Genomic DNA, 24,257 nt, shown 5'->3' on the forward strand with positions numbered 1-24,257 from the left:
TGGTACAGAGTGGCCCCTGATGTATAACGGGTGAGATGGGGGGGAAGGACTACATTTTTCTATCCTCTGGTTGACCCCTCTGATCAACGGGGGTGTAGATAGTGAAGGAATAATTTGTCTCTTCACTGAGGCGAGAAGGGGAATGGTTTGCAGGACAGGGGGTTTCTCCTTGATTATCTTTTCTACAAAGTCTGTGTCAAGGGAAATTTCCCCGGTCTCGGTTTAGAAAAGCGCTGCTACCTTGCGTAGTAGTGCATTAAAGGTAGGTTGATAGTCTATAGGTGACATATTCCTAATAGGCGAGTCCTTGATGGGGGGGGGGGGCACAGGTTTAGGGTGCCAGGGTCTGAAAACACTGATGGGGACTGCCAGGGCTGTGAAGTGCCCTCTTCTGGATCTTCTCCGAAGCCCCCATCACCCATATCTGGGTTATCTTCAAAACCTTCCTCCTCTAGGTTTTGTTCCCCTTCATTGCCTAAGAATTTGTCATCCTCCTGAAAGTGGGGGACCTCTCCAGTGAGGTCATATAAATCTACATCCTCTTGGGGGGCAAGGGGGGGAAATCAAACAGCCTAGGGTACTTGACCCTGGGATCCTCCTGAGGTCCCTCTCTTGATCTCTGGGGTGTTGGAAGGTTCAGAGTCTCCATAAACCTCTCCATTTTGTCCATACAAAACTGGAGTGTCTCTAGGGTTTCTTGAGGTACCCCCAGAGCGGTCAGGGAGGGGGGGAGGGCCTTCAGTTTGAAAACGCTTCGACCTATCCCATAACGTCGAAGAAAGATTCCCCTCGCCTTCTGAAGAGACTTCTGCTAGGCTAGGAGTCCCTCTTGACCTTTTCGGCATCTCCCTGGCCTTGTGAGCGGTGATCGACGTTTCTTTCGCCGTCCGTCTCTGGTCATCGGTGGACATAATCCTGGCCAGGCTCTCGACAACTAAACTGTCGAGGGTACCTCCGGCGTCGACGTTACAGGCGTTGCTTGCTCTATGCCAACGGGCGCTCTGACGGTGCGCGTCGTCTGGCGGTATAGCGATAGCGCCCTTATCAGGGGGTAGCCCAGTCGCAAGTCACGTTTGCGGTTGCGAAGGGGGCTTAAGATTTACGGTCTGAGGAGGCCGCCGGTAGGACCTGCTTCTCCGTTGGCACTAATGCTCCTAGTCTTCGACGAGGAAGAGCCTTGGGTCGTGTGTTTATGGGAGTTTGTGTGCGTCAGTGTCGCCGGGGTGTTCATCCCCATAAGCAGGGCGTGAGCCGAGCTTGCCGGGGCCGGGCACAGACTAGGAGCGTAAACGCTCCTTAGAGAGGTCTAAGACTTCCGAAACGGACGTCGGGTTATCACATTCCTCGTCACTTTCGGCGGCGGCGGGTGATGAATCAGACCTAGACATGGCATAGGCTGCCCACCTTTTGACCCTGCAGTCTTTTAAAGTCTTCAGCTTAAGAAGCTGACAGGCCGCACAGCCGTCTTCCTTGTGGTCGAGGGGCAAGCAATGGTTACACCGTTTATGCTTGTCTTTCCAGGTAAACTTGAACTTGCAACGCGGGCAAAACCTAAAGCGTGTCCTCTCCATAGCCGAGGAACAGATTGCATGTGACAACAACCCCGAAGGAAAGGGAGGGGAAAGGGAAAGGCATTCTCAAATATAAACAAATGTCCCACGACCCTACTCTCCCTACTGTATTTGGCCAGTGAGGCCAGGCCACGTGTTCGGCGAACGCCGAACAACCTCCTCCGTGGAAGGCACCACCGTCGGAGATATTGATCAGCGGTGAACAGCTTCGCAGCTACGACACCGAAGGGGGGATGTAAAGTAATATAGTTATAAGTTAATAACGACCAAAGGTCGAATAAATGTTTTTGCAACGTCTCTAGAGGAGCTCTGCGTAAAGGCGACCAATATCTGGGCGGAAAAAAACAATCTGAGGGATCTCGACGCGTGAGGGATTGAGGGTACACTGCACGTCACTATAGGGATAGTGATACAGACACGCCTTGTCGATGTCCCCTTTTCAACTATGAAAAACAAAATGCAATACTCCGCAGTGACCACTGGATGTCGGACTATGCACAGCATGTGATTCTAAGCAGATTAACAAACATCAGAATGTAAGTTACTCACCGTAGTGACTAATGTACTCTTCGTCCATAGTCCACTTTCCTCCATACTGTATGGGCGCCCCTTCCAAGGGACGGGAGCCGGAACCTTTTAACCAGAAAAAACCTTCCCCTTTAAATTTGGGGAAGGCTGCCCTGATTCCACCACCACCCTTCAGTCAGCATTGACAATAGATTTTACATTGCCTAATGACACCAGTATTATTTGGGGGGAAGGTTGGGGGAAGTATGGAGGAAAAGGGACTATAGACCAAGTACGTTAGTCACTACAGTGACTAACTTATAATTATTCTTATGTACCGTCCCCTTTCCGCCATACTGTATGGGCAATTACAACTGATTGTAGCCCCAGGGTGGAGAGCAGACCCTCCTTAAGCAAATAGGTTCTTAAGAACTGCCTGTTCGAAAGCCGCATCAGATCTAGAGCCGGCATCCAAAGAGTAATGCTTGCAGAAAGCTGAGGGAGAGGCCCAATTGGCCGCCCTGCTTATGACTTGCCAAGGGACATGGCGCTGGAATGCGATGGCCGTTGCCTTGGCCCTGACTGCGTGGGCATGCATGTTGGCCGGGAGCGGCTTGTGCTGGCCTTCATACGCTTCTTTGATGCCAGAGACCACCCAGCGGGATATGGAAGTCTTAGAAGCCCGATAGCCTGGCCTCGAGCTGCCATAAGTGATAAACAGGGCGTCTGAGTTGCAGAAGCCCTTGGTCCTGTCCAAGTAGAATTTTAGGGCACGCCCGACATCCAGGCCGTGCAGAACTCTATGCTTCGTCCTTGGGAAAGAACATAGGAAGGACTATTTCCTCGTTCAAGTGAAATGCAGATGGAACCTTGGGCAGAAAGGCCGGGTGCGTCCGCATGACTAACTTGTCCTTGTGAAAGGTGGTATATGGTTCAGAGGCGACCAGAGCCTGAATCTCGCAAGCTGAGGTAAAACCGACTAGTAACGCCGTCTTGATGGTGACCAGCCTAATGTCCACGAATGCCATTTGATCGAATGGGCGCCCAAGACTATATTAAGGTCCCACACAAGGTGCAGTCTCTTGATGGGCGGGTAGAGCCTAGCAAGACCAGTCAGATGTTTGACGATAGGGTTGGAGAAGGAAAAGATGCCTTCCTCCTAGTTCCTATAAGCCCCAATGGCTGCAAGGTATGTACAGCATGTGCCGAACTGTACAATCGAATGAGCGAGGTGCGCTGAAAAGGAGAGCACGTCGTCCACATAGCAGGCCAAGGGGTCAATTCCCTTGGAGTCTGCCCAGTGGCAGAACCTCGTCCATTTGCTTGTGTACTGGGCCCAGGTGGCTTTACTCCTGGCGCCCTGTATGATCAAGATTGGCTTGCGAGAGGCTAATATGCCGAAGCATTACCTGCTCAGGTACCACACTGAGGGCTAGTTCCCTGGCACAGGATGGATGATCCTGCCCCCCCTTGCTGTGCCAGAAGATGTGCTGGTCCAGAGGCTGAGGAGCTCCGAAAACCAATGGGGTCGGTGCGACTCCTTGATCTTGCAAGTTACCCTGTGAATCAGGGGAGTGGGCGGAAAGGTGTAGGCCTGCATGCCGGTCCACTGGAGGTGAAATGAGTCGCCCAGAGAGCCATTGCCCTGACCCTGCCAGGATGCAAACTGGGGCACTTCTTGTTGTGCCAGGTGACAGTTCCACTTGGGGGTGACCCCACCTGTTGAATATCTCCTGAACAACAAGGTTGTTTAGCTGCCACTCGTAATTGTCCACTCCCAGCCTGCTGAGCCTGTCGGCCTCCAGGTTGGATTCCCCCTGTAGGTGGACTGCCCCAAGGTAAATTTTGTTTTCCAAGGCCCACCCCGACATGCTGATCGCCAGTTTGCACAGGGAAGGGGGGGAGATCTGGTGCCTCCCTGCTGGTTGACCTAGTAAATGCTGGTCGACAACCTTGCCCTTGAGAAGTGGTACAAAATGCTCTGAGTGCTAGCCAGATGGCATCCAGCTCCAACCAAATGATGTGGTATTCCTGCTCCTGTAGAGTCCAGGTGCTGTGGACCGAGAGATCGTCCAGGGTGGCTCCCTAACCCTCGCGCAAGGAGTGTGTTGATGGTGGCCTGCAGAGAGGGCAGCCAGAAGGGCTTGCCCGTCCATAGGCTGCAGTGCATGCACCACCAAGTTAGGTGAGGGTGGAGAGATGGAGAAACGTTGATCATCTTGGATTGCAAGCCCCACTCCTGACTCCATGAGGCGGGGAAGTGCAGCTGAATCCTTCTCATCCTTAGTCTTGTGTGCGGCACGGCTAACTAAGCTGCCGCTAGTAGACCCAGGAGATGTTGGTACCACCATGCCGAGGTCACTGATCAGCTGAGGAAGTGGGCGGTGGCCCTCTTGATGGCCGAGATCTTGTCTTCCGATGGGAAAACCCTCTCAGAGCACATGACCCAGGAATGTCAGTCTGTGTAGGGAGCAGCTGTGACTTCTTGCGGTTGAGCGAGAAGCCCAGGTCATGCAGTGTGTTCATAAGGGCATGGGAAGAGTGGCGAACTGCTTCCGGAGATGTAGCCCCGACGAGCTAGTCGTCAAGGTATGGGTAGATGGAGGCCCTGCGCTCTGAGGGCCGCTACAGCGTTCATGAGTTTGGTAAAGACCCTGGGGGCCGTGTTGAGGCCAAACGGGAGGACTTTATATTGGAAATGGTAGCCCATGCTCCTGAACTGTAGGAAAGAACTATAGGGCTGCCAAATCGGTACGTTTAGGTACGCATCCTTCAAGTCCAGAGAGCACCACCAGTCTCCCTTGTCCAATGTCTCCACTATAAAAGCTGGCGTACCCATCTTGAATTTTGGCAGGGGTAAGAAGAGGTTGAGGGTGGAAAGGTCCAGCACAACTCTCAAGCCTGCCTGGTGGGTGTTCTGAATGGCAAAAATCCTGGAGTAGAAGCCAAAGCCTTGCTGGGAGGCTGGGACTTCCTCCACTGCCTGGCTCTCTACAAGCGACCGGATCTCTGCCAAAAGAGTTGCTGTCCCAACCAATGGGAATGGAGGAGGAAGGAGAGGCTGGGATGGGAAGGCGGTACCCTGTGGATACTACAGAGAGGATCCAGGGATCCGCGAAATTCTGGCACCAGAATGGTGCATAGAATGCAAGCCTTCCCACCTACGGAGACACATGGACCCGAAGGGGCGTATCATGCTTTCGAAGGGATTGTGTTCTCCAACGTATTCCTGATCGTTGATAGATTATCTCCAGCTTGCTGGCCTCGGAGTTTTTTTTCAGTAGAGGGAGCTGCGCCGATGTCCCTCGACGGCCTCCGTACCGGCGCCGACGTCACCACACAAATAGATCGCGCAGCATCTGTTGCTCAGTTCCGTTTTTCCACGCTTCGTGGGGTCTCGGAATATCGTTGCTCAGTTCTTCAGTCAAATATATCGATATATTCCTCGTGAATACCGACTTGTACTCGATGAGTTCCTCACCCGAACCGGCGACTCCACGGTCCGGCTTCAAAAAATGTCGAGACTGGAAAGAAAAGATAGTTGACGGATCCTCACAGGATCTGTTTGTGGTGCCCGGGAATCGAGCACCATTGTTCGGAGTGCGAGGACTGCATGTCCATGACGGCGAAAGCCTTGAAGGAGCGCAAGGGGAAGCTCGAGAGAGGTAAGGCGGTTAAAACTTGTTTGAAAGTTTCCTCGGCAGAGTCGAGCCATTCGTCTCCTCGCCATCATAAAAGACATTCTCGTTCTAGATCTCGAAGCAGTTCCCATCACTCTTCGAGATCTTAGCATTCAAAAAAGACGTTGAAGATCCCCTTCCTCGTCTTCTTCAGTTTCCCCAAAAAGGGACTCCTGTCCCACAAAACATGCTCTCAGGCTGAGTGGGAGGAATTCAGGAAAAAGATGCTAAGCGTCTTCGAGAAAGCGGCCTCGACCCCCTCGAAGACTGCCGAGGGTGATACCCTGGGTGAAAGACTCGAAAAATCAAAAAGCCGCGAGTTGCAGTACCCGGCGAAAGAAGCCACTCGAGAGAGTCACGAACCTTTGAGTAAAGGCAAAGTTGCGTCTTCGACGCCGTCGTCGAGGATCCCTTCGACACATAGATCGGCGTTGTCGATGCCATTATCGAAGGGTTCTTCGACGCACAGGTCAGTCGAGTTGACGCCGTCTTCGCCGCCGAGAAAGGACAAACCCACAGCCACCCCACAACCAGTGGCCATACCCAGAGCACAAGAATGTCGGCAGTAGAATCCCGATACTCTCGAGTTCGAGGCCTCTATCAGCTTTCTCAACGCCTTTTTCGATGGCTTCGAAGCCTTTAACGTCTGCGTCGACGACGTTGACGTTTTCTCAGCCAATCATGACAAATCTGACTCCTTCTGCTCTGGAAATGGGATTCATACCATTTTCAAGACCTGACCACTCCAGGGTCTTATCTTCCATTTATGAAGAAGGGGAGGATTCAGATCAAGAAAGGCCTTTTGAGTTGCAGGGATCTGCAACTCCTGCACTAGAGGAATTTACCTTTGAGGAAGGGAGGTTGAAAGACCTCCATAAAACCCTACAAGAAGCAAGTGGGTTGGACACTTCCCCAGAAGTGGAATTTGCCACACCAGACCCAGGGGAACATGCTGAAACCCTTTATAGAACCTTGATGGCAAGGATAATAGAGTTTATGGGATGGTCCACACCTTCACCTGCTTTTCAGCAAGACGACCTCACAGACATCTTAGTCAAAGGTCCACAGGAAGATCCTGTAGTGCCATTTCATGCGGCATTACAAAGGATAATATTGGCAATCTGGGAAACACCTGAGGTTATCCCAGCAGTTAACAAAAAACTATCAGCTAAATATCGGGCGTCTTCTGCTGACCCTGAATATTTATCCAAACACCCAACTCCGGAGAGTCTGGTTGTTCAGGCAGCTACTTCATCAGGCAGTAAATCGGCTTACCCTACTGTTCAACAGGACAGGGATGATGAGATATGGCTCTATGGCCAATAAAGTATTTTCCGCATGTAGCATGGCATTGAAATCCATCAATGCTACTTGTAGGCTCGCAAGGTTCAGCCACACACTTTGGGAGTGTGCTTCATCAGCGGCTTACTGCCTCCCGTAGGGAGAAGAAAGGGAAGCGTTTCTCATCATTAAGGATGCAATGTGCAAATCCCTTCAGACTGGCATCGATTCTCCTGACAGTATCAGCAGGGCCATGGCGGCAAGTAGAACCACCAGGAGATTTGCTTGGTTGTGAAAGTCTGGTTTTGCTCCAGATGCGCAAAGCAGACTCTTGAATATGCCCTTTGACGGCTTTGTTTGGTAAGAAGTCGGACGACAGTTTAGAAAAACTACAATCATCAAAGGCAGCAGGAAAATCCTTAGGAGCTGCAATCCGCCAGACACCATATCGCCCCTCAGGAACCTCTTGGAGAGGCAAGTCCTTTTGCTTATATTCCACATTCGGAAAGGGCAGAGGACAGCCGGTTCAAAGGGGTCAGAAGAAATTCACCCGAGGTGGACGGGGTAAAAACACAAAAGCCGCAGCAGGTGCCTCTTTACCCTCGGCATCAGCTGCCTCCAAACCGCTCTGAGGACTCTTCACAAAACACCAGTAGGGTGCAGGATAACTCAACATCTGACGGAATGGCAGGCTATTACGTCAGATGCTTGGGTATTGGAGACAGTTGTCCAAGGTTACTGGCTGCTTTTTCTATGCATCCCTCAGTCATCCACCGGGGAACAGCTCTGAGATTTCCAGATCCGCACCTCTTACAGGAAATTGTAGACCTGCTAGAGAAAGGTGCCATAGAACCGGTACCTGTAGCGGAGATTAACATGGGCTGGTACTCCCCCTACTTTCTCATACCGAAGAAAGACGGAAGACTGAGACCTATCTTGGACTTACGAGAATTGAACAAATTCCTCAGAAAGGACAAGTTCAAGATGGTAACTCTCTCAGATCCTTCAGGCCCTCCAGCTCCAGGACTGGCTGGTATCTCTGGACCTCCAGGATGCTTATTTCCATGTTCCAATCCATCTCAAACACAGGAAATACCTGAGGTTCGCAATTGGCGACTATCAATTTCGAGTTCTGCCATTTGGGCTGACCTCCGCCCGAGGGTCTTCACCAAGCTAATGTCGGTAGTGGCTGCAAGTCTAAGGAGGGAAGGGATCCAAGTCTACCCCTACCTGGACGATTGGCTGATCAGAGATGTATCTTCGGAACAAGCTCAGATCCAGCTAGATTATGTCTGCCACTTCCTTCACAAACTGGGCTTCTCCCTCAATTTAAAGAAGTCACAGATGATACCATCACAGAGACTCCAGTTCATTGGAGCGGTCGTGGACACTTCCCTGGGAAAAGCCTCGCCACCAGAGGTGAGGGCTCAGGATATTCTGCAGATGGTCACCAAGTTTCAAAATGCCCAACGTCTCCCAGCCTTTGACTTTTTGAGGTTGCTAGGCCTCATGGCATCCTGCATCTTCCTTGTGCCAGAGGCTCATCTGAGAATGAGATCTTTTCAGTGGGCACTGAGAATTCAGTGGTCTCAATTCTCAGGGAAAATGACAGACCTTCAGATTCTGGACAAGGTGGTTTGAGACCTTCAGTGCAGGGCCTGCCAGGAAAACATCTTGAAGGTGGAACTGTTTTGGCAACCATGGCCGGAGATAACAGTAGTCACAGATGCCTTACTTACAGGGTGGGGAGCCCATACCAACGACTTGATCATCAACGGTCGTTGGAGTCCAGACTACATATCAACCTGTTAGAGCAGAGAGCAATCAGACTAGCGCTGAACGCTTTTCTGCCATCTGTACAGGGCAACAATGTCCTGATAATGACGGCCAACCCAGTGGCCATGCACTACCTCAACAAAAGAGGAGGCGTAGGATCACTACCACTGTGCAGAGAGGCAATGCAGCTCTGGTTTTGGGCAATTCAAGAAGAAATCTCTCTATCGGCAGTCCACCTAGCCGGAGAGAAGAACTGGACGGCGGACGCTCTGAGCAGACAGGGCAAAGTCTCCCACGTGTGGGAACTAGCTCAGGAAGTCCTTCAGGAGATCTTCGCTTTTTGGGGAACCCCTCAAGTGGATCTGTTTGCCACCAGTACCAACAGAAAATGCGATCTGTTTTGTTCAAGGGAATTTCCCTCGAGAGGAGCTCTATGGGACGCGTTTGTAGTGGCCTGGGAGTTTCCACTCCTGTACGCGTTTCCACCAGTCCCTGTCATTCCTCAAATGATCAGGAGGTTGAGAAAATTCCGGAGAACCATGATCCTAATTGCCCCAAACTGGGCCAGGAGAACGTGGTACCCAGACCTTCTGGACATGTCCATCTGCCCTCCAATTCGTCTTCCACTCAAGGAGAATCTTCTCACAGAAGGGAGGTCAGGTTCTCCATCCAGACATCGGAACCCTCAACCTTCACGCCTGGCTTCTGAAAGGTTGAGATACAAGGATTGGGACCTCCTTGATGACGTCATGGAAGTGTTGCTTTCGGCCAGCAGGCCAGCAACAAAGTCTTTATGCTGCTGGAACAAGTTTTACAGCTGTTGTAGAGAAGAGAATATCGACCCCCTTTCATGCGGTACACCAACAGTGTTATCCTTTCTACTCTACTTGGCAAATTTCAGGCCTTCAAGTTGGCACTATCAAGGGCTATCTCGCAGCGCTATCGATCCTCAAGCGCACTGCGGAGGAACCTTCGTATTTCAAATTACCCTTATTAATACAATTTCTAAAGGGATTAACTAATGTCTACCCTCCAAGACCTTTCCAGGTTCCTTTATGGGACTTAAATTTAGTCTTAAATTTCCTGATGGGTACTCCTTTCGAACCACTTCACTCTTGTTCGCTAAGATTTCTCACCCTTAAAACTGTCTTATTAGTGGCTTTAACATCTGCTAGAAGGGTGAGCGAATTACAAGCTCTATCTTGTAAACCCCCGCATACAATTTTCCATAAAGACAAGGTTGTCCGACAGGTGAAGCCTAATTTACTCCCAAAGGTGGTTTCTGAATTTCACATCACTCAGAAAATGACCTTACCTTCATTCTATCCGCCTCCCCATCCGGGGAAAGGAAGAAAGGCTACATAGGCTGGACCCAAGGCAGGCTTTAAGCTTTTACATCAGCAGACTTGCTAGGATTAGACAAGCACACCAACTGTTCGTGGGTTACTCAGGACACAGGTTGGGACTACCGATAACAAAACAAACCATTTCCAGATGGATTATTTTGGCCATCCTGGAATGTTACAAACTGGCAGGAAAAGAGCCTCCTCAAAATCCTAGGGCTCATTCAACCAAGGGTATCGCTGCCTCCTCGGCCCTCCAAAGAGGGGTTCCGGTTCGAGACATATGTGCGGCTGCCACATGGTCGTCCGCACATACCTTCACAAGATTTTACAACCTGGATTCCTCCTCCAGTCAAGAGAGAAGGTTTGGCAAAGCCGTATTACATTCTGTTCATTCCTAAATGGAAACATGTAGTCTTACTCCCACCTCCAATTCCACACCACTGCTATGGGAGTCTATCAAAGATAAGGAATACGTCGGAGGATACAATCCCTTCGAAGAACAAGTTACTTCTTACCTTGTAATGTTTTTTCGATGAGATGTTCCTCCGACGTATTCCTCATCGCCCCTCCCATCCATCCCCGCAGTAATACTTTCCTTGTGGTTGCAGCTTACGCTCCTTCAAGGTCAATAACCAATTCATGTACAACATCTATTAACGTCAACTGAGCAAAGGACGCTGCGCAAGTCTATTTATACGTGTGGTGACGTTGGCGCCGATAGAGGCCGTCGAGGGAGATCGGCTCGAGGGACGTCGACGTGCAGCGCCCTCTACTGAAAAAAAAAAAAAAATTCCGAGGCCAGCAAGCTGGAGATAATCTAAGAAGGAATACGTCGGAGGAACATCCCATCGAAAGAATGTTACAAGATAAGAAGTAACTTCTATCCCTCGGAGGCTGAGGAGGGGGACTGGAAATGCCCTTACTCCCCCCACCCCCTTTTTGTTTTTGTTGGTTCTGAGACGGCGAGCAGTCAGGTTGCCAGGATCTGTGTTCCTGGAAGCCGCAGAACAATCCATATGTATGACCCTTCTCATAGCACTGCTGAGTTTGGGTGTACGATTTGGGCATGGTTTTTGTAAGGATGGATAAAGACTTGACGTTTGCAAGCTGTTTTTTGTCCAGCTCTTTGTCCGTAGAGGAGTGGAAGAGACCCCCCCCCCACCGCCGGCCCCTTGAACGGTATATCTAGAATGCGCTCCTCATGTTCTCATGTCCATGGCAATACAGATGGCACGGCCTGAGGTATCGATATGAGCCACTGTGGATTCCAAGATGTCATGCGCTACAAGCTTGGCTTCCGCTAGGCCTGCCTTAAAGCAAGTTTGGCATTGGGGAGTTTCGGGGAGGAAGTCCGCAATTTCCCGCTATAACCGTTGGTTGGCAGCAGCCAGCATGGCATCTGCGTTGGCCTGAAGCAGGTGCAAGGAGGCGTTGGAGTAGATGATCTTGCCGTACGCCTCCAAGATCTTCTCCTTGCCTAGCAGCACTGCAGAGGACGACTGAGGCTTGGAGTATAATGATGCCGCAGCGATCACCAAAGAGTGTGGCTGAGGATGGGTCGAGAGCAAGAATATCCCCTACATCTGCCTGTACCTGGCGTCCAGGCGTCGATTGAATGGTTGGACCAAGTGTGGTTTAAGCCAACACTTCTTGGCCAGGGAGACTACATCGGTTAGCAGTGGAATCGCTGTGTTGGCAGAGGGGCGTCTTGTGAGGACTTCAGCCACAACCCCCTCCGACGGCTGTTCGACCTCAGGTTGGGGGAGGCCCAGGTACTCCGCCAGGCCAGCAAGATGTTCATGGAAGGCCTTGGCCAAGGATGGCGTGTCCGGATCCTCCTCCTCGCCCGTATCCTGCGAATATGGAGGATCTTGTGGAGGAGGGGTAGATGGCGCCAGAGGCTGGGGTACAGGGACCACAGGCGGAGGCTGAGGAGGTTGCAGCATTGGCAGGAGCCAGAGGCGGCTACACCGGTGCATGGGGACCCGATGAAGGAGTCTGGTGCCTTTAGCATGGCGGGGAGGACTTCCCTGACTGCGTCTTTGATAACCCGCATCTGAGGAGACCTCATGAGGCTGAGAAACTGCTCTAAGAGCACATCCTCACTAGCTAAAGAGGTGGCAGGGGGTACCCACAGGGTAGCGAGGGGCTGCAGGAGCTGCTGCGTACCCTGTTCATATGGATGCAAAGGGAAGTTGCTGTGCGCAAATGAAGGGTAGACTGTAGGCCACGTACCTGGCTGAGGCCAGTCCCACCTTGACCTCGGACGGGGGTCTCTTTCCGGCGCGGCGGCGATTTTGTCGAGTTGCCAGCCACATGCCCGCTGGGCTCGGCCTCGTCCAAGACTCTTGCGTGTGGATCACGAGGCCTACCCTGCTCCTCAGCCCGGTAGGTGAAGACCCTCAACCCGGAGGTCGACAGAGCTGCGTTGAGGCGCCCCCCTGGGACGTATTGCCGGTATTACGGCGACATCCCTCGGCCATGGTGGCGGTGAAAGGGGGTAGCCCCTTGGGTGTAGACTCAGAACAAGAACCTTCCGGTCCCTCGACACTGAGCCCGGGAGGATCCGAGGACCCCTCAACCCAAAAGCCGGTAGCTGTGGCAGCCCTGGGGCACGTGCCGGTAGAAGGACCTGGCCGGTCCCTCCCACGCGAGATAGTTCCTGGGAAGGAGTCTCCCTTGCAGGGTGCGCTGGAAAATACTGGCCCTACCTTGGGGCTGGCTCGATGCTTTACGAAGTTCTTGAGATCCTATGGAGGCTACCTCTGGAAGAGCTCCCTCCACCTGGCGAGTCGGTTCTTCGAGGACAGCCAGTCACATGCCGAACATGACTGTCAACCATGGTCTGGCCCAAGACAACGTAGGCAGAGGGCGTGGGGGTCTGAAGTTCAGGCCACAAATTTTAGCGCTCGGGCCACATCCAGCGAGTGCAGAGTCCTTTCAGCCGGCAACAAAGGCGTCGGAAAATACAACACAAAGGGCTTGTTGAGATGAAATTCTGACAGAACCTTGGGCATGAAGGAGTGATGCGTCCGTAGCACCACCCTCATCTTGTGGAAAGCCAAGTAAGGCCGCTTGCAGGACAGGGCCTGGATCTCACTTACTCTTCTTGCAGAGGCCATGGTCATGAAGAAAGCGGACTTCCACGACAAACTTGAGCGGAGCTCAATGCATATGTTTGAATAGGGCTCCCTCCCCCATAAGCCTAGTCAGCACCACGTTGAGTTCACATGCAGGAACTAGCGGAATAGTCCAGTCCCTTAACTCTTTGACTAGACGGTGCGACGTTAGTGAAGATCGTCCCGGAGCCTTAGTATAGCCGGAGAAAGCCAGCAGATATAACTTGATGGAGGCGTGTGCCGCCCCAATTTAGCCAATGACAAATATGGAAGTACTTGAGGGACCAGGACCCTCAGAGGGTTGATCTGCTGCTACTGGCACCAAGTCACAAAACAATTCAATTTCTGTCCGTAGCACTTCAAAGTCACCGAAGCCCTGGCCTTGGCAAGTACCTCCCTGCAGTCCGCTGGAAGCTTGCAACCAGTATTTAACCACTGTACTCAAACGCTGCAGGAGCCAGGCATACAGGTTCAGAGATCGTGGGTCGTGGTACAGAATTGCACCTCCTTCCCTGGCAAGGAGATCCACGATCATTGGCAGCTTGACCGGAGGGGACACAGACATGCTCAGAAGGTCCGGGTACCAGATCGGCCTCGGCCACGCTGGTGCAACAAGGATCATCCTGCACCGGTACCATACGAGTTGACCGATGACTCGAAGTAGTAGCGGCAACGGAGGGAAAACATACAGAAACAGGCCTTTCCTAGGGAATGATACGTCCCCCATGCTTTTTGGCTGGAGGAACCTGCTGGCGAACCTCCGGCACTTTGTGTTCATCGCCAACAGATTGATCTGGGGATTGCCCCATTTATCCTGCCGAAGCTCCCACTCTTGGCAAGAGCGCAGTTCCCTACTGAGAAAGTCAGCGACTGTTCTTTACTCCTGCCAGGTGGCATGGAATGAGGAACATCCCCCGAGTGACTGCCCCGTGCCACAAGTCCTAAGCTTCTTTGTAGAGCGCTGGGCTCTAGTGCCCTCTGCTTCCAGTTGTAAAACATTGTGGTGGTATTGTCCATGAACACCCTCACCACTTTGCACTTTGGGGATGGCAAAAATGACCAAGGGCCCAAAACACCGCCCATAGTTCTAGTACGCTGATGTGTAGAGTCTTCTCTTCCGGCAGCCACAGGCCTCTAACGTGAAGACGTCTGGTGTGGGCTCCCCATCCTTCCAGGGAAGCGTCCTCCATGACTGTCCCCTGCTATGGGGAGGCTCTGATAGTCCGTGCCACAGTCGATGGTGGAGCACATGCCCTACCACCTTATTGCACGACGGAACTCTTGGAGTGGATGCATCTGCAATCTGCAGAGCCGAATTGGGTATATGCATGACGACATCATGCTGAGCAGCGATCCGATGGTCCTCACCGCGGCGATCTTCAGTGCTAACAGCCGTTGCACCTTGCCCAAGATTGCTGCTTTACTCAGACGACACCAGGCTGGACAGTGGAGTCTGGATCCCAGGAACAGCGCGTCCTGGGCGCTGATCGCTGACTTCAGACCGAAAGGGAGAGTCTTGAACGGGTAATGCTTCCCTTTTACGAAAAAAGCGCTGGTACTTGCAATGCTTTTAGTCTATAGGGATGTGGAATTACGCGTCCTCGAGTTCCAACAACGGGAAAGTCTCCCTCCTCCAGCTGGCCGAGCAAGTGCTGCAGCGTGATCATACTGAACTTCTGGGAATTGATGTAGTGGAGTCGTCCACTACATCATCTACATCGTAGATCAAGAATGGGCCTCCAGTCCCTGGACCTTTCTTACGAGAAAGTATCTTGAGTAAGCTCTGGAGCCCCGGAGTCGCTTAGGAACTGGCTCCATCGCCCCTTTACTTAACATGGCCCGAACTTTCAGCAGCAGCTGAAGGATGTGTTGTTCCTGTCGAGCCACAGATGGTATTCGTGGACACTTCCGTTGAAATTCCAAAGTGTTTCCGTGGGCGAGAGCGTCCAGCACCCATTGGTCAGTGGAGATGGTCTCCCAAACTAACCAAGTTAGCCAGTCAGCCTCACACCGGTTGGAGCAGTGGGGGCCCAATGCATCGGTCGGTTCATTCCTGCTTGGTGGCCGACGACTGCCACCTCCAAAGGCCTTGGAGTGACCCTGGTTGGCTTCCTTGGTTGTGCAACAGGAGGCTTGGCGGTAAGAGGACGAAACACTGCTGAAACCCCTGCTAGAATTCACTCCTGAGTAACAAAAGGACGGCCCGTGTTGCCAAGTGCCCAAGGAACGGGCCGTCTGTCTTGATGGCCTGGGATGAATAGATTGCCTTCCCCAAAAAGGCTGTCCCCATCAAACGACATGTCCAGGACCCTTGTCTGGACCTCTTGTCTAAAGTTTATGGCCTTGAGCCTGCCATCTGACTGAAACCTGTGTCCGCAATGTCCAGGGCCACCATGATAGCGTGGTCCAACGCCACCTCCCCTTCCTGTAGGATCTCCTGGGAGGAAGGACACTCTGGGCGCCGTCAGGGCCCCCTGTGCTGGGTCAGCCTCTTTAGCCTTCGAGAGGGCGGCCGCCACCAGCTCAATAGTCGAGGACTATGTTGTCTGGGCCACCTGGGCCTTCAGGGGTAGGTCAGACACCTTACCCTGTGCCTTTACCTTCTCGGTTTCTCCAGCAGCTTCACCGGATTAGCCGATTTCCTCTTCAAGGAGGAGCTGGAGCGATGGCTTGAGATGGAGGCTGATGGCGATGAGCACGCCCTGCTCGTCAAAGGAGCTGCTTGCGTGGCGCCCCCGAAAGAAACTGACTCGCGGCGCTTGGCCTTGTCTTGGACCCCCAGGGATGGGGTGACTTCAAATGACTTCCTGGGTGAGGCATGCCCTTGCTTACCACATGGGGTAGAGGCCTTGGTGTTGAGCCACACCGCCTGTCTACTGTGTCAAACCTTGATCGTGCCCTTGGTGACTCCAAGGCAAATCTCACAATCCGCTTCCTTGTGATCCAGATGGAGACAGAGGCACTGGGAGGGTTTGACTTCCACAAACAAGTTCCTCAATCCGCAGCTGGAGAAGAGCTTGGAGAGAACCTCCGTCCTTCTACGACATGGTCCAGCATGCAGTGCAAGCATGATGGCCTTCTGGAATCTGATGAAAACTATGATTATTACACTTGATGGGCGACGAAAGATGCCGACAAACCGATAACGAAGCTTCCCAACACTTGAACGTGCAGTAAAAATCTGAAGATGGCTACCAGAGGGGCTAAGCCCCTCTGGCAGTCATTGGCTGGGGGTAGTATGACCCCAGACCTCAGTGATTGGTTTATAGGAGAGACAGTTTGTAAGTGAAAGTGAAACGGTTTGCTTTTACAGCAGACTCCAGGCCTGACAGGGAATATTCATGAGCATGTGAATCTATGCCAGACCCCATGCTGAAAAATGAAATTTATATATCACTTGTGTACTTTGTAATTTCTGAGTTTGGTCGAAAGGAAAGTTTAAAAAAGGAAGTAGAAAGGTAAAACAGGTCTCAAAGCCGGTGAGTACTTTATATCTTCCAATGAAGTGTAGATAAAAATCTTTCCCAGCAATATTATTTTGAAACCAATGCATCACTTATGAGGGACAGTAAGAAGCAAAGTCGTCGGAATAGAAGAGCCTGCAGGGAGCCAAGACAGCCAAAGTCAATTGTGGCAAAGTCTATGGAGCGGAGGCACTTCTTAGATAGCAAAAGTCTTGCAAAGTTCCTGCAGCAGCAAAGTACAGCCAGTTGGGGGAAGGTTTGCCAGCAGTTCATCTCGGGGGGTTAGTTTATTTATAGTGCGCGCCGCACCCTAAGGTACCTGGGCGCAATACAAAGGATATGCAATTTCTTAGTTACACATAGTATGTACACATATACAGTATGCTATATACAATGGACAGCACAAGATGACATACAGGCAATTACAGCTGACAGGAAGCAATGCTAAGAATATACACTAATCAGACCCTCCAGAAAATTGCGGCATGAAATGGAAAATATTGCGGCACAAAAAAGAAAAAAATTGCGACACCCAACTGCGTTTTTTGCGGCATTTTCTAACGTTGAAAAATATATCATTTAACATCTTTTTTATCCTAAAACTAAGTAATTGCAAGGCTTTTGTTAGTGAGGAACAAAATGTGTTCTGTCTGGCTGCGCTCTGTAGGACAGCCAGGTCGAGTCACCACAGCCTAACATTTTGGATTGTGGTGGGGGAAGGGGGATACAGCCTGATGTGCTCCAAGGAAATGGTGCTGTGCCACTACTTCCAGCAGACAAGTGGAAAGCAAATAAACAGATAGGCTTGAATTCAAAAGTGTAACCCTGGTTGAAGCCCATAGGTTTGCTTTTTACTTGTCCTATGACCCCAGGAGAGAGGGGGGAACAACTCTACACTTCTCCATGGAAGGAATCCATGAGGCCAAGACACAGGGGCAATGTAGTGGCAGTAACTGCAAGCCCATAATACCTAGCCAAACAATGAACTCTTGGGTGGTCATAATTCCTTGGTTATGCCACCCACACATGGTGACTAAACACACCCACAAACAGAAATGAAACATCACAACACTACCAGGGGTCAAGTCCTACAAATTAAAGTGGGGGAGGGAACTCATTAACAAATGCAATGGCATGTGATGTCATCAGAAATTAGCATATCAAGGTGAAATATGCATATATCATTAAATTGGCTTTGCATAACCACCAAAATTGCACAGGACGAATGGCATTTGCCTTTCATAAATTTTAACACCCAATTTTGTGCGTAATTGGTGTCATACAGCCCAGCCTTGATTCAAGGCTGGGCTGCATGATACAAACGCTCGTAGCTGTATTCGTTTCAAATTGCTTTACAATTATTGTAAAGCAATTTGAAACGAATACAGCTACGAGAGTCTTCAATTGGCATCATGCAGCCCAGCCTTGATTCAAGGCTGGGCTGCATGATACAAACGCTCGTAGCTGTATTCGTTTTCAAATTGCTTTACAATTGGTATCATGCAGCCCATGATACCAATTGTAAAGCAATTTGAAATTAATACAGCTACGAGAGTCTTCAATTGGTATCATGCAGTCCAGCCTTGAGGCTGGGCTGCATGATACCAATTGTAGACGAGCGTCAGGAAGCATTAAGTTTATGCTTTCTTTTCCAGCGCTCGACAGGAAAGTAATTTACTTTCCTGTCGAGCGCCGGGAATGAAAACAGTCCAGTGGCCTCTTTGGGTGCTCTGAGTTGGGGGCAGATGAGTGGACAGGCCAGTGCTTACCTGGCTAGCTTCACCAACTGTCAGCTCGGGCACTCAATGAGCCTTGGAGGTGCCTGGGGTCACAGCCAAATGCTGTGCATCTCCCAGGCCTGCGTGACCCTCCCCCAATCCTGGGCCTGCAACGCATAGCCGAGGTTTTAACCCTCAAGCTGCTGCAATCAGCAGCCAGCTGTGTTCGCTCTAAATCATTAAATGAGCGTGAAAAGACACTAAGCTAACGTGTCTTTTTTGCGCTCATTTAATGATTTATAGCGGCAATTGCGGGAAATGGCAAATTTTGCGATTTTTTTTTGCAAATCGCAAAATCGCCATAAGGTGGATGGTCTGACTAATATTTACAGGTTACAGTGTTGTACCCATTTTAGGTGGGTCAAGTCAGGTACAGGTATCCGGTGAGGAAGACAGAATAGGACAGTAAGGTGCATCATTGGTGGTGATCCAGTTTTTCATATCTTTCCTAAATTTATAGAAGGGCTGGTCAGCTCTAAGAGTCGTGGGTAGAGTATTCCAGCTGCTGCCACCTGCTTTTTTAAGTTTGTATCCATGTACTTGTAAACATCCTGAGTTGGAATATCTTGTTAGTCTGGCATGATGGGTTTTTGAGAATTCATCCATAAGGTACTGCGGAGCATCCCACTAACCCAAGGGAAGAAGTCATCCCTTCCAGAGCTTCTCTTGCGATTAGAAAAAGGCGTTTCAGCACAGCAGCAAGACTTCACCGGGCAATTCAAATGTCCAGGAGAATGCAGCAAGCTTCGTTCATGTTTTCTTTGTCGGGATGTCCTTCCCAGTGGTCAACTGTCTTCAGTTGAAGAAGCCTCGCCTTTTAAACATGTTTCTCCCATTCATGCACAGCCTAGCTGTCACTCAAAGCAGGGTGGCTGTCCTGCAAGGACAGCCAGTCAGGACTGGGTGCATTCAGATAACCATGAGACAAACGAAACTGGAGTTTCAGGCCCCTCCCCGACTTCCTGCCCTTACCCAGAGGCGGGTTTCAGTACTGAAGCCCACCAAAGACAAATAACAAAGGGGTCAAACCTGGTTTGGCACGCAGAGTAAAACCCAAGACAGACCACACATACAGAAAATGGCAAAAAATAAATAAACGAAAAGGGCCATTTTGACTAAATGGCCACCCATGGGTGCTATAATGCAGATGAGGATTCAGCCTGTGGAAGAAAAGCACAATGGTAGGAAAATTAAACCACTGCCACCAGCCATTTAAAGTAGTCAGGGTGATAAAAAAAATCTTACATGACCAAGTAGGGAAAGGGGCTACTAAGTAACCTCCCACCGCGCACTCCACACAAGATGGGGTGTGATGGACCTACAAAGAGAAAAGGTAAGTAAGTCAATTTCACTATTCTTGGGAACTGTAGTTCACCCAAGAAAAAGTATGTAAACCTTAGGAGAAATCTTAAGGATTTCTCTGGGACACTACAGAGGGTGCTGTGAGTCACCATACAAAAAGTAGATGCGTATGGCGTTTGTCAGACTCCAAAAACATAGCAAATATAAAATCCAAATCAGAGAGAGAAAAAGGGCTCACTCACTCCAGGGTTAAAAATAAAAAGTCCTGAAGTCTGACAAAAGAGCCGGAGGTCTCTAAGGTTGAACAGAATTTGCACAGATAACATAATTCTCCCTAGCATACTATGTATTGTACAAAATAAATTGTTTATTTAAATACAAGCAAGCACCGATAAATCTTTGGGGAAATTAGTATTATCACAGATCATATAAAAAACCATGTTTGAAGGTATGCAGACTAAAAAACATGCAACCTTATTAAAAAAAAAAAAACAGTAATTCTAGGGAAGTCAAAAGCAAAAGTTACTTTTAGATTACTTCCAGTAAGACCAGGGAAGTAGACCCTATCAGTTGTATTTGATACTCAGCAAGAAATCACAGGTTAACTGGACACTATACTTTTCAGAATACTGGAACACTTTCGAGGAACAGTATTAAACTACAATTCTGATTCAGGATAACTGTCGGTCTAGGGGAGTTGGAACTCTGGGTATAATATTAAATTACAGTTGCTTTTCAGTTCACAGACCAAGGGAAGCAATAACTAAGTTATTTTAGGATAACAGTTATACTCAAGTTAAGTAAAACCTATGTACTTTTTACAGGAGCTTCCAGCAACATAAAAGGTAAGAATGACCTAGGCAGACGTATTCTGGACAGGCCAACTGCCAGTCAGTTGAACCAAGACCCAATTGGGGACACTCATACAATTATCGTGACAAGAATAATAAAGTGAAACCAACAGCATTACTTTTGGGAAGATGGGAGCCCAATCCACAGGTAAATCAACATTCTATCTCTGTTTAAATGGTGAGGCAGTTTCTAACGAAAGTAATGCTTTGAGAATACTTATTTAAGAAGGCACATAGCTTATTCAAGGTAATGAAATCCTATATGACATGCATGACTTACCATAAAAGCATTTCTGAGGATTGTATCCGCTTAGATTAACATGCTGTGCATAGTCCGACATCCAGTGGTCACTATAGGATATTGCATTTTGTTTTTCGTAGTCGAAAAGGGGACGTCGACATAGGCGTGTCTGTAATACTATCCCTATAGTGACGTGCAGTGTACCCAAAATCCCTCACGCGTCGAGGTCCCTCTTTTTTCCTGCCCTGAGGTAGCCTTCTTAGACGTGAGCGAGTACAGAAAAGAGAGAAAGTAATAAGATGTCTATGTTCCGTCCATCCGAACGGGGAGGAAGGGTGGGCGCATGTGAATCTAAGCAGATACAATCATCAAATGCTTTTACGGTAAGTAATGCATGTCTTCTGATGCTTGTTAATCTGCTTAGAATCAAATGCTGTGCATAGACTAGCGAGCAGTACCCGGAGTTCGAGGTGGGTTGTGAGAAGGAACAGTAGAGAAAAGATGTAATACTGCTTGGCCCACATGGGAATCAGATCTAGAATGGGCATCTAGACAGTGTTTTGTAAAGGTGTGTACAGAACTCCAGGTTGCCACTTTTCAAATGGACTCAAGAGGGACATTTGCAATGAATGGTATTGAAGCCCCAGTGCCTCGAGTAGAATGTACTCTTGGCTTGAAGGGTAGTTCTCTCTCAGCAAGAGTATAACAGAGTGATGCATTGGACAATCCATCTAGAAATAGTGGATTTTGAAACTGCATCCTTCTCTTCCTGCTGCCACCGAGACAAAGAACTGATTAGTCTCTCTCAGTGGTCTAGTTCTTTCATATAAAACCTAACCGCTCTGCGTACATCAAGTGTATGCAGGCTTTTTTCTCCCAAGTTTGATGGGTTTTGAAAGAACATTGGTAGTTCTATCGACTAGAGTAAGTAACTTGTTCCTAAACGCCAACTATCACCTAAAATTCTGGAAATTACTAAAAACCTGGCTTTTCAACACCACAGATTCAAACTGAAAACCGAAACAGAAAGGACAAACTATTATTAAAATGGAGGACACTGACAGCTCCCAGAACCGACAGGGAAGCTCCCACGGCACCTGGACCGGTGACGCCAGGTAGAGTGAAACACAGGCAACACCCATGGAGACAAAGTCAACAACCCCACCCAACATCTTCACTCACCCCTCAGTTGCTACCAGATACCACAGTGTTGTGTAATTGTCAGGATATTGGCAATCACCACTCTAGCTGAGTTGTGGACATTGGCAGGTGCAATGGCCATATGAGTAGGGAGGACGGACAGATAGGGCTGTGAGGTAGGCTGATGGAGGTGAGGGCCAGATGTGAAAGGGACCTGAATGCCGGACGAGCCCAGGGCAGGGGTGCTTGCGCACCCTATCTGGGGAAATTATGCAAGCCCAGCGCCTCAATTCAGGAATTCAAGATAGAGATGCCAACTAACCAATTCCACTGACAATTCCCCCCTCTGCATACACCTCTCAAACTCCAAACCAAAGACAAACATACATACAGCACAACAAACCGCACAAACTTCACTACATTGCAACAACAAAACAAAAAACAGACGCGGACAACAGTACACAACGACTACCTGCTGCAAATACCCCAGGCCCAGCCACCGGGCTGAGGCCACCAACAGCACATCACTGCTCTCTTGCACTTTTCCAGCACCCTCCCACTAACTCACCCTCCCTTCCTCTTTCAGAGCCACCAGAGCCCCAGTGGACCATTCTGGTGGTGATAATGTTAAAGGACATTTGTACCGCGCACTAACATTGAAGGCAAGCTTGTCCCTGTAACAAAATTGTTACAGTTTTAGTGTGAAAAGGGATACATTTCATCTCCCCAGCACACCACATAAGGTGGGGTGTTCTGCTTTCACCTAACAAAACATAAAAGGGATCCAAAGATCCTTTAACCTCGGGAACTGTAGATCACTCCAGTTTAGCAAGTGAAAGTTAAAAGGGTAGCCCCTAGGGAAACCCAGCAACAGCAGGCGCATATTGCAAATAAGTTATTAAAATAGGATAACTTTAAAAAGACACTACGTAGAGTCTAAAAATTGACACATAAAAAGAGAACAAGATTCTGCTAGTGTGGAAAAAGGTTGCTCCACGCAGGTATTAAGGCGAAATATCCCACTAGTAAAGTACTGGGTTGACCCAGGTCAGGACGATTTACCATTTCTATGAAAATGTTAACAGTGTAGTCCATTGAGAGACAATTAGAAGCCATTACTGTATCTGAACGGTTTACCATTAGACTCAAGTCTGAAACATAACAGAAATTGCATTCACAAATACCGTGATTTCAACATTAAGAGATGATTCCATGGCTGTACATACATTTTAGCAAAAGGTTATAGGCACCAACTGTAGGGTTGTGCATTGTGGGAGGCTAAATATGTTGCCAATTTAGTCTTGACATATTGACAAAGTAAAAAAAATAATTGCCATGTTTAAACAAATTGACATTTGCTACGGACAAGTAAATAACAGGTTAATGTTCTGATGCTACATACCAGTGGTGTTTCAAAGTAAGGTGTGGGGTTTGGAGACCAGGTTTGAGGCACAATGCTATATATGGAGTACTGCTGCTGAGGGTTATATACAGGCTGCATAAAGAGCGGCGAAGCAAACTGTGCTTGTGTTTGAACTGGCTGAGTGTACACACTTGAGTCCACTGTTCTGTATCCGTTCTTTGCAAAAAATGTGTTGATGGCTTTTATCCTTGCCTAAAGAAAAAGAAAAACAAGATTACAAACATTCTAGCAGAATGCAGTTTAATGAATATCTATAACCAAACTGTCCTATTTGTCAAGTGTCCTCTTAGCAAAATGTACAAAAGTAACCTGTTACTAGGGAAAGTTAACCACACGTCAATCGGAGTCACATTAGTAAAGTGACAGAGCATCCTGGCTATGCTCTTAGAAGTGGATTAGGGTGTTGATAGGGTACATGTCAAGATTTTCATAGCAATGATACATCTTCCTGACGTGTCAACCCCAGACCTTTTTGCTTTACGGGTGGATTATTTTTCCCTATACATCAGTGACTGGGAACTTTTTCAACACAATCTTGTACTCTTTTTATGGGTGTCATTTTTAAGACTCCAAAGTGTCTTTTATTTTATCCTCCGACAATCTTTGTCACATGCTGCCTATTGTTGCAGAGTTGCCCTTAGGGGTCCCCTTTTAACTTTCTGTGGCTAAGCATGTGTAAACTACAGTTCCCAAGGGTAGATAGGATCTTCGGATCCCTTTTACATTTTAAAAGGTGAGGCCAGCACCCCCCACCTTATGTGTAGTGCTGGGGAGATAC

General features: G+C 49.2%; 1 protein-coding gene across 1 annotated transcript in view; it reads right to left on the bottom strand.

Moving 5' to 3' along the window:
• LARP4 (La ribonucleoprotein 4) overlaps positions 1-24,257 on the bottom strand; it is a 615,863-nt gene that overhangs the window by 257,819 nt on the left and 333,787 nt on the right. The window contains exon 9 of the mRNA XM_069653450.1: positions 23,459-23,671. Within this exon, the coding sequence (XP_069509551.1) occupies positions 23,459-23,671 (213 nt within the window). The remainder of the gene's footprint in view (positions 1-23,458; positions 23,672-24,257) is intronic.

This window comes from Ambystoma mexicanum, chromosome 3q (assembly GCF_040938575.1).
Source record: "Ambystoma mexicanum isolate Mex_15411 chromosome 3q, UKY_AmexF1_1, whole genome shotgun sequence".
NCBI classification, from domain to species: Eukaryota; Metazoa; Chordata; class Amphibia; order Caudata; family Ambystomatidae; genus Ambystoma; species Ambystoma mexicanum.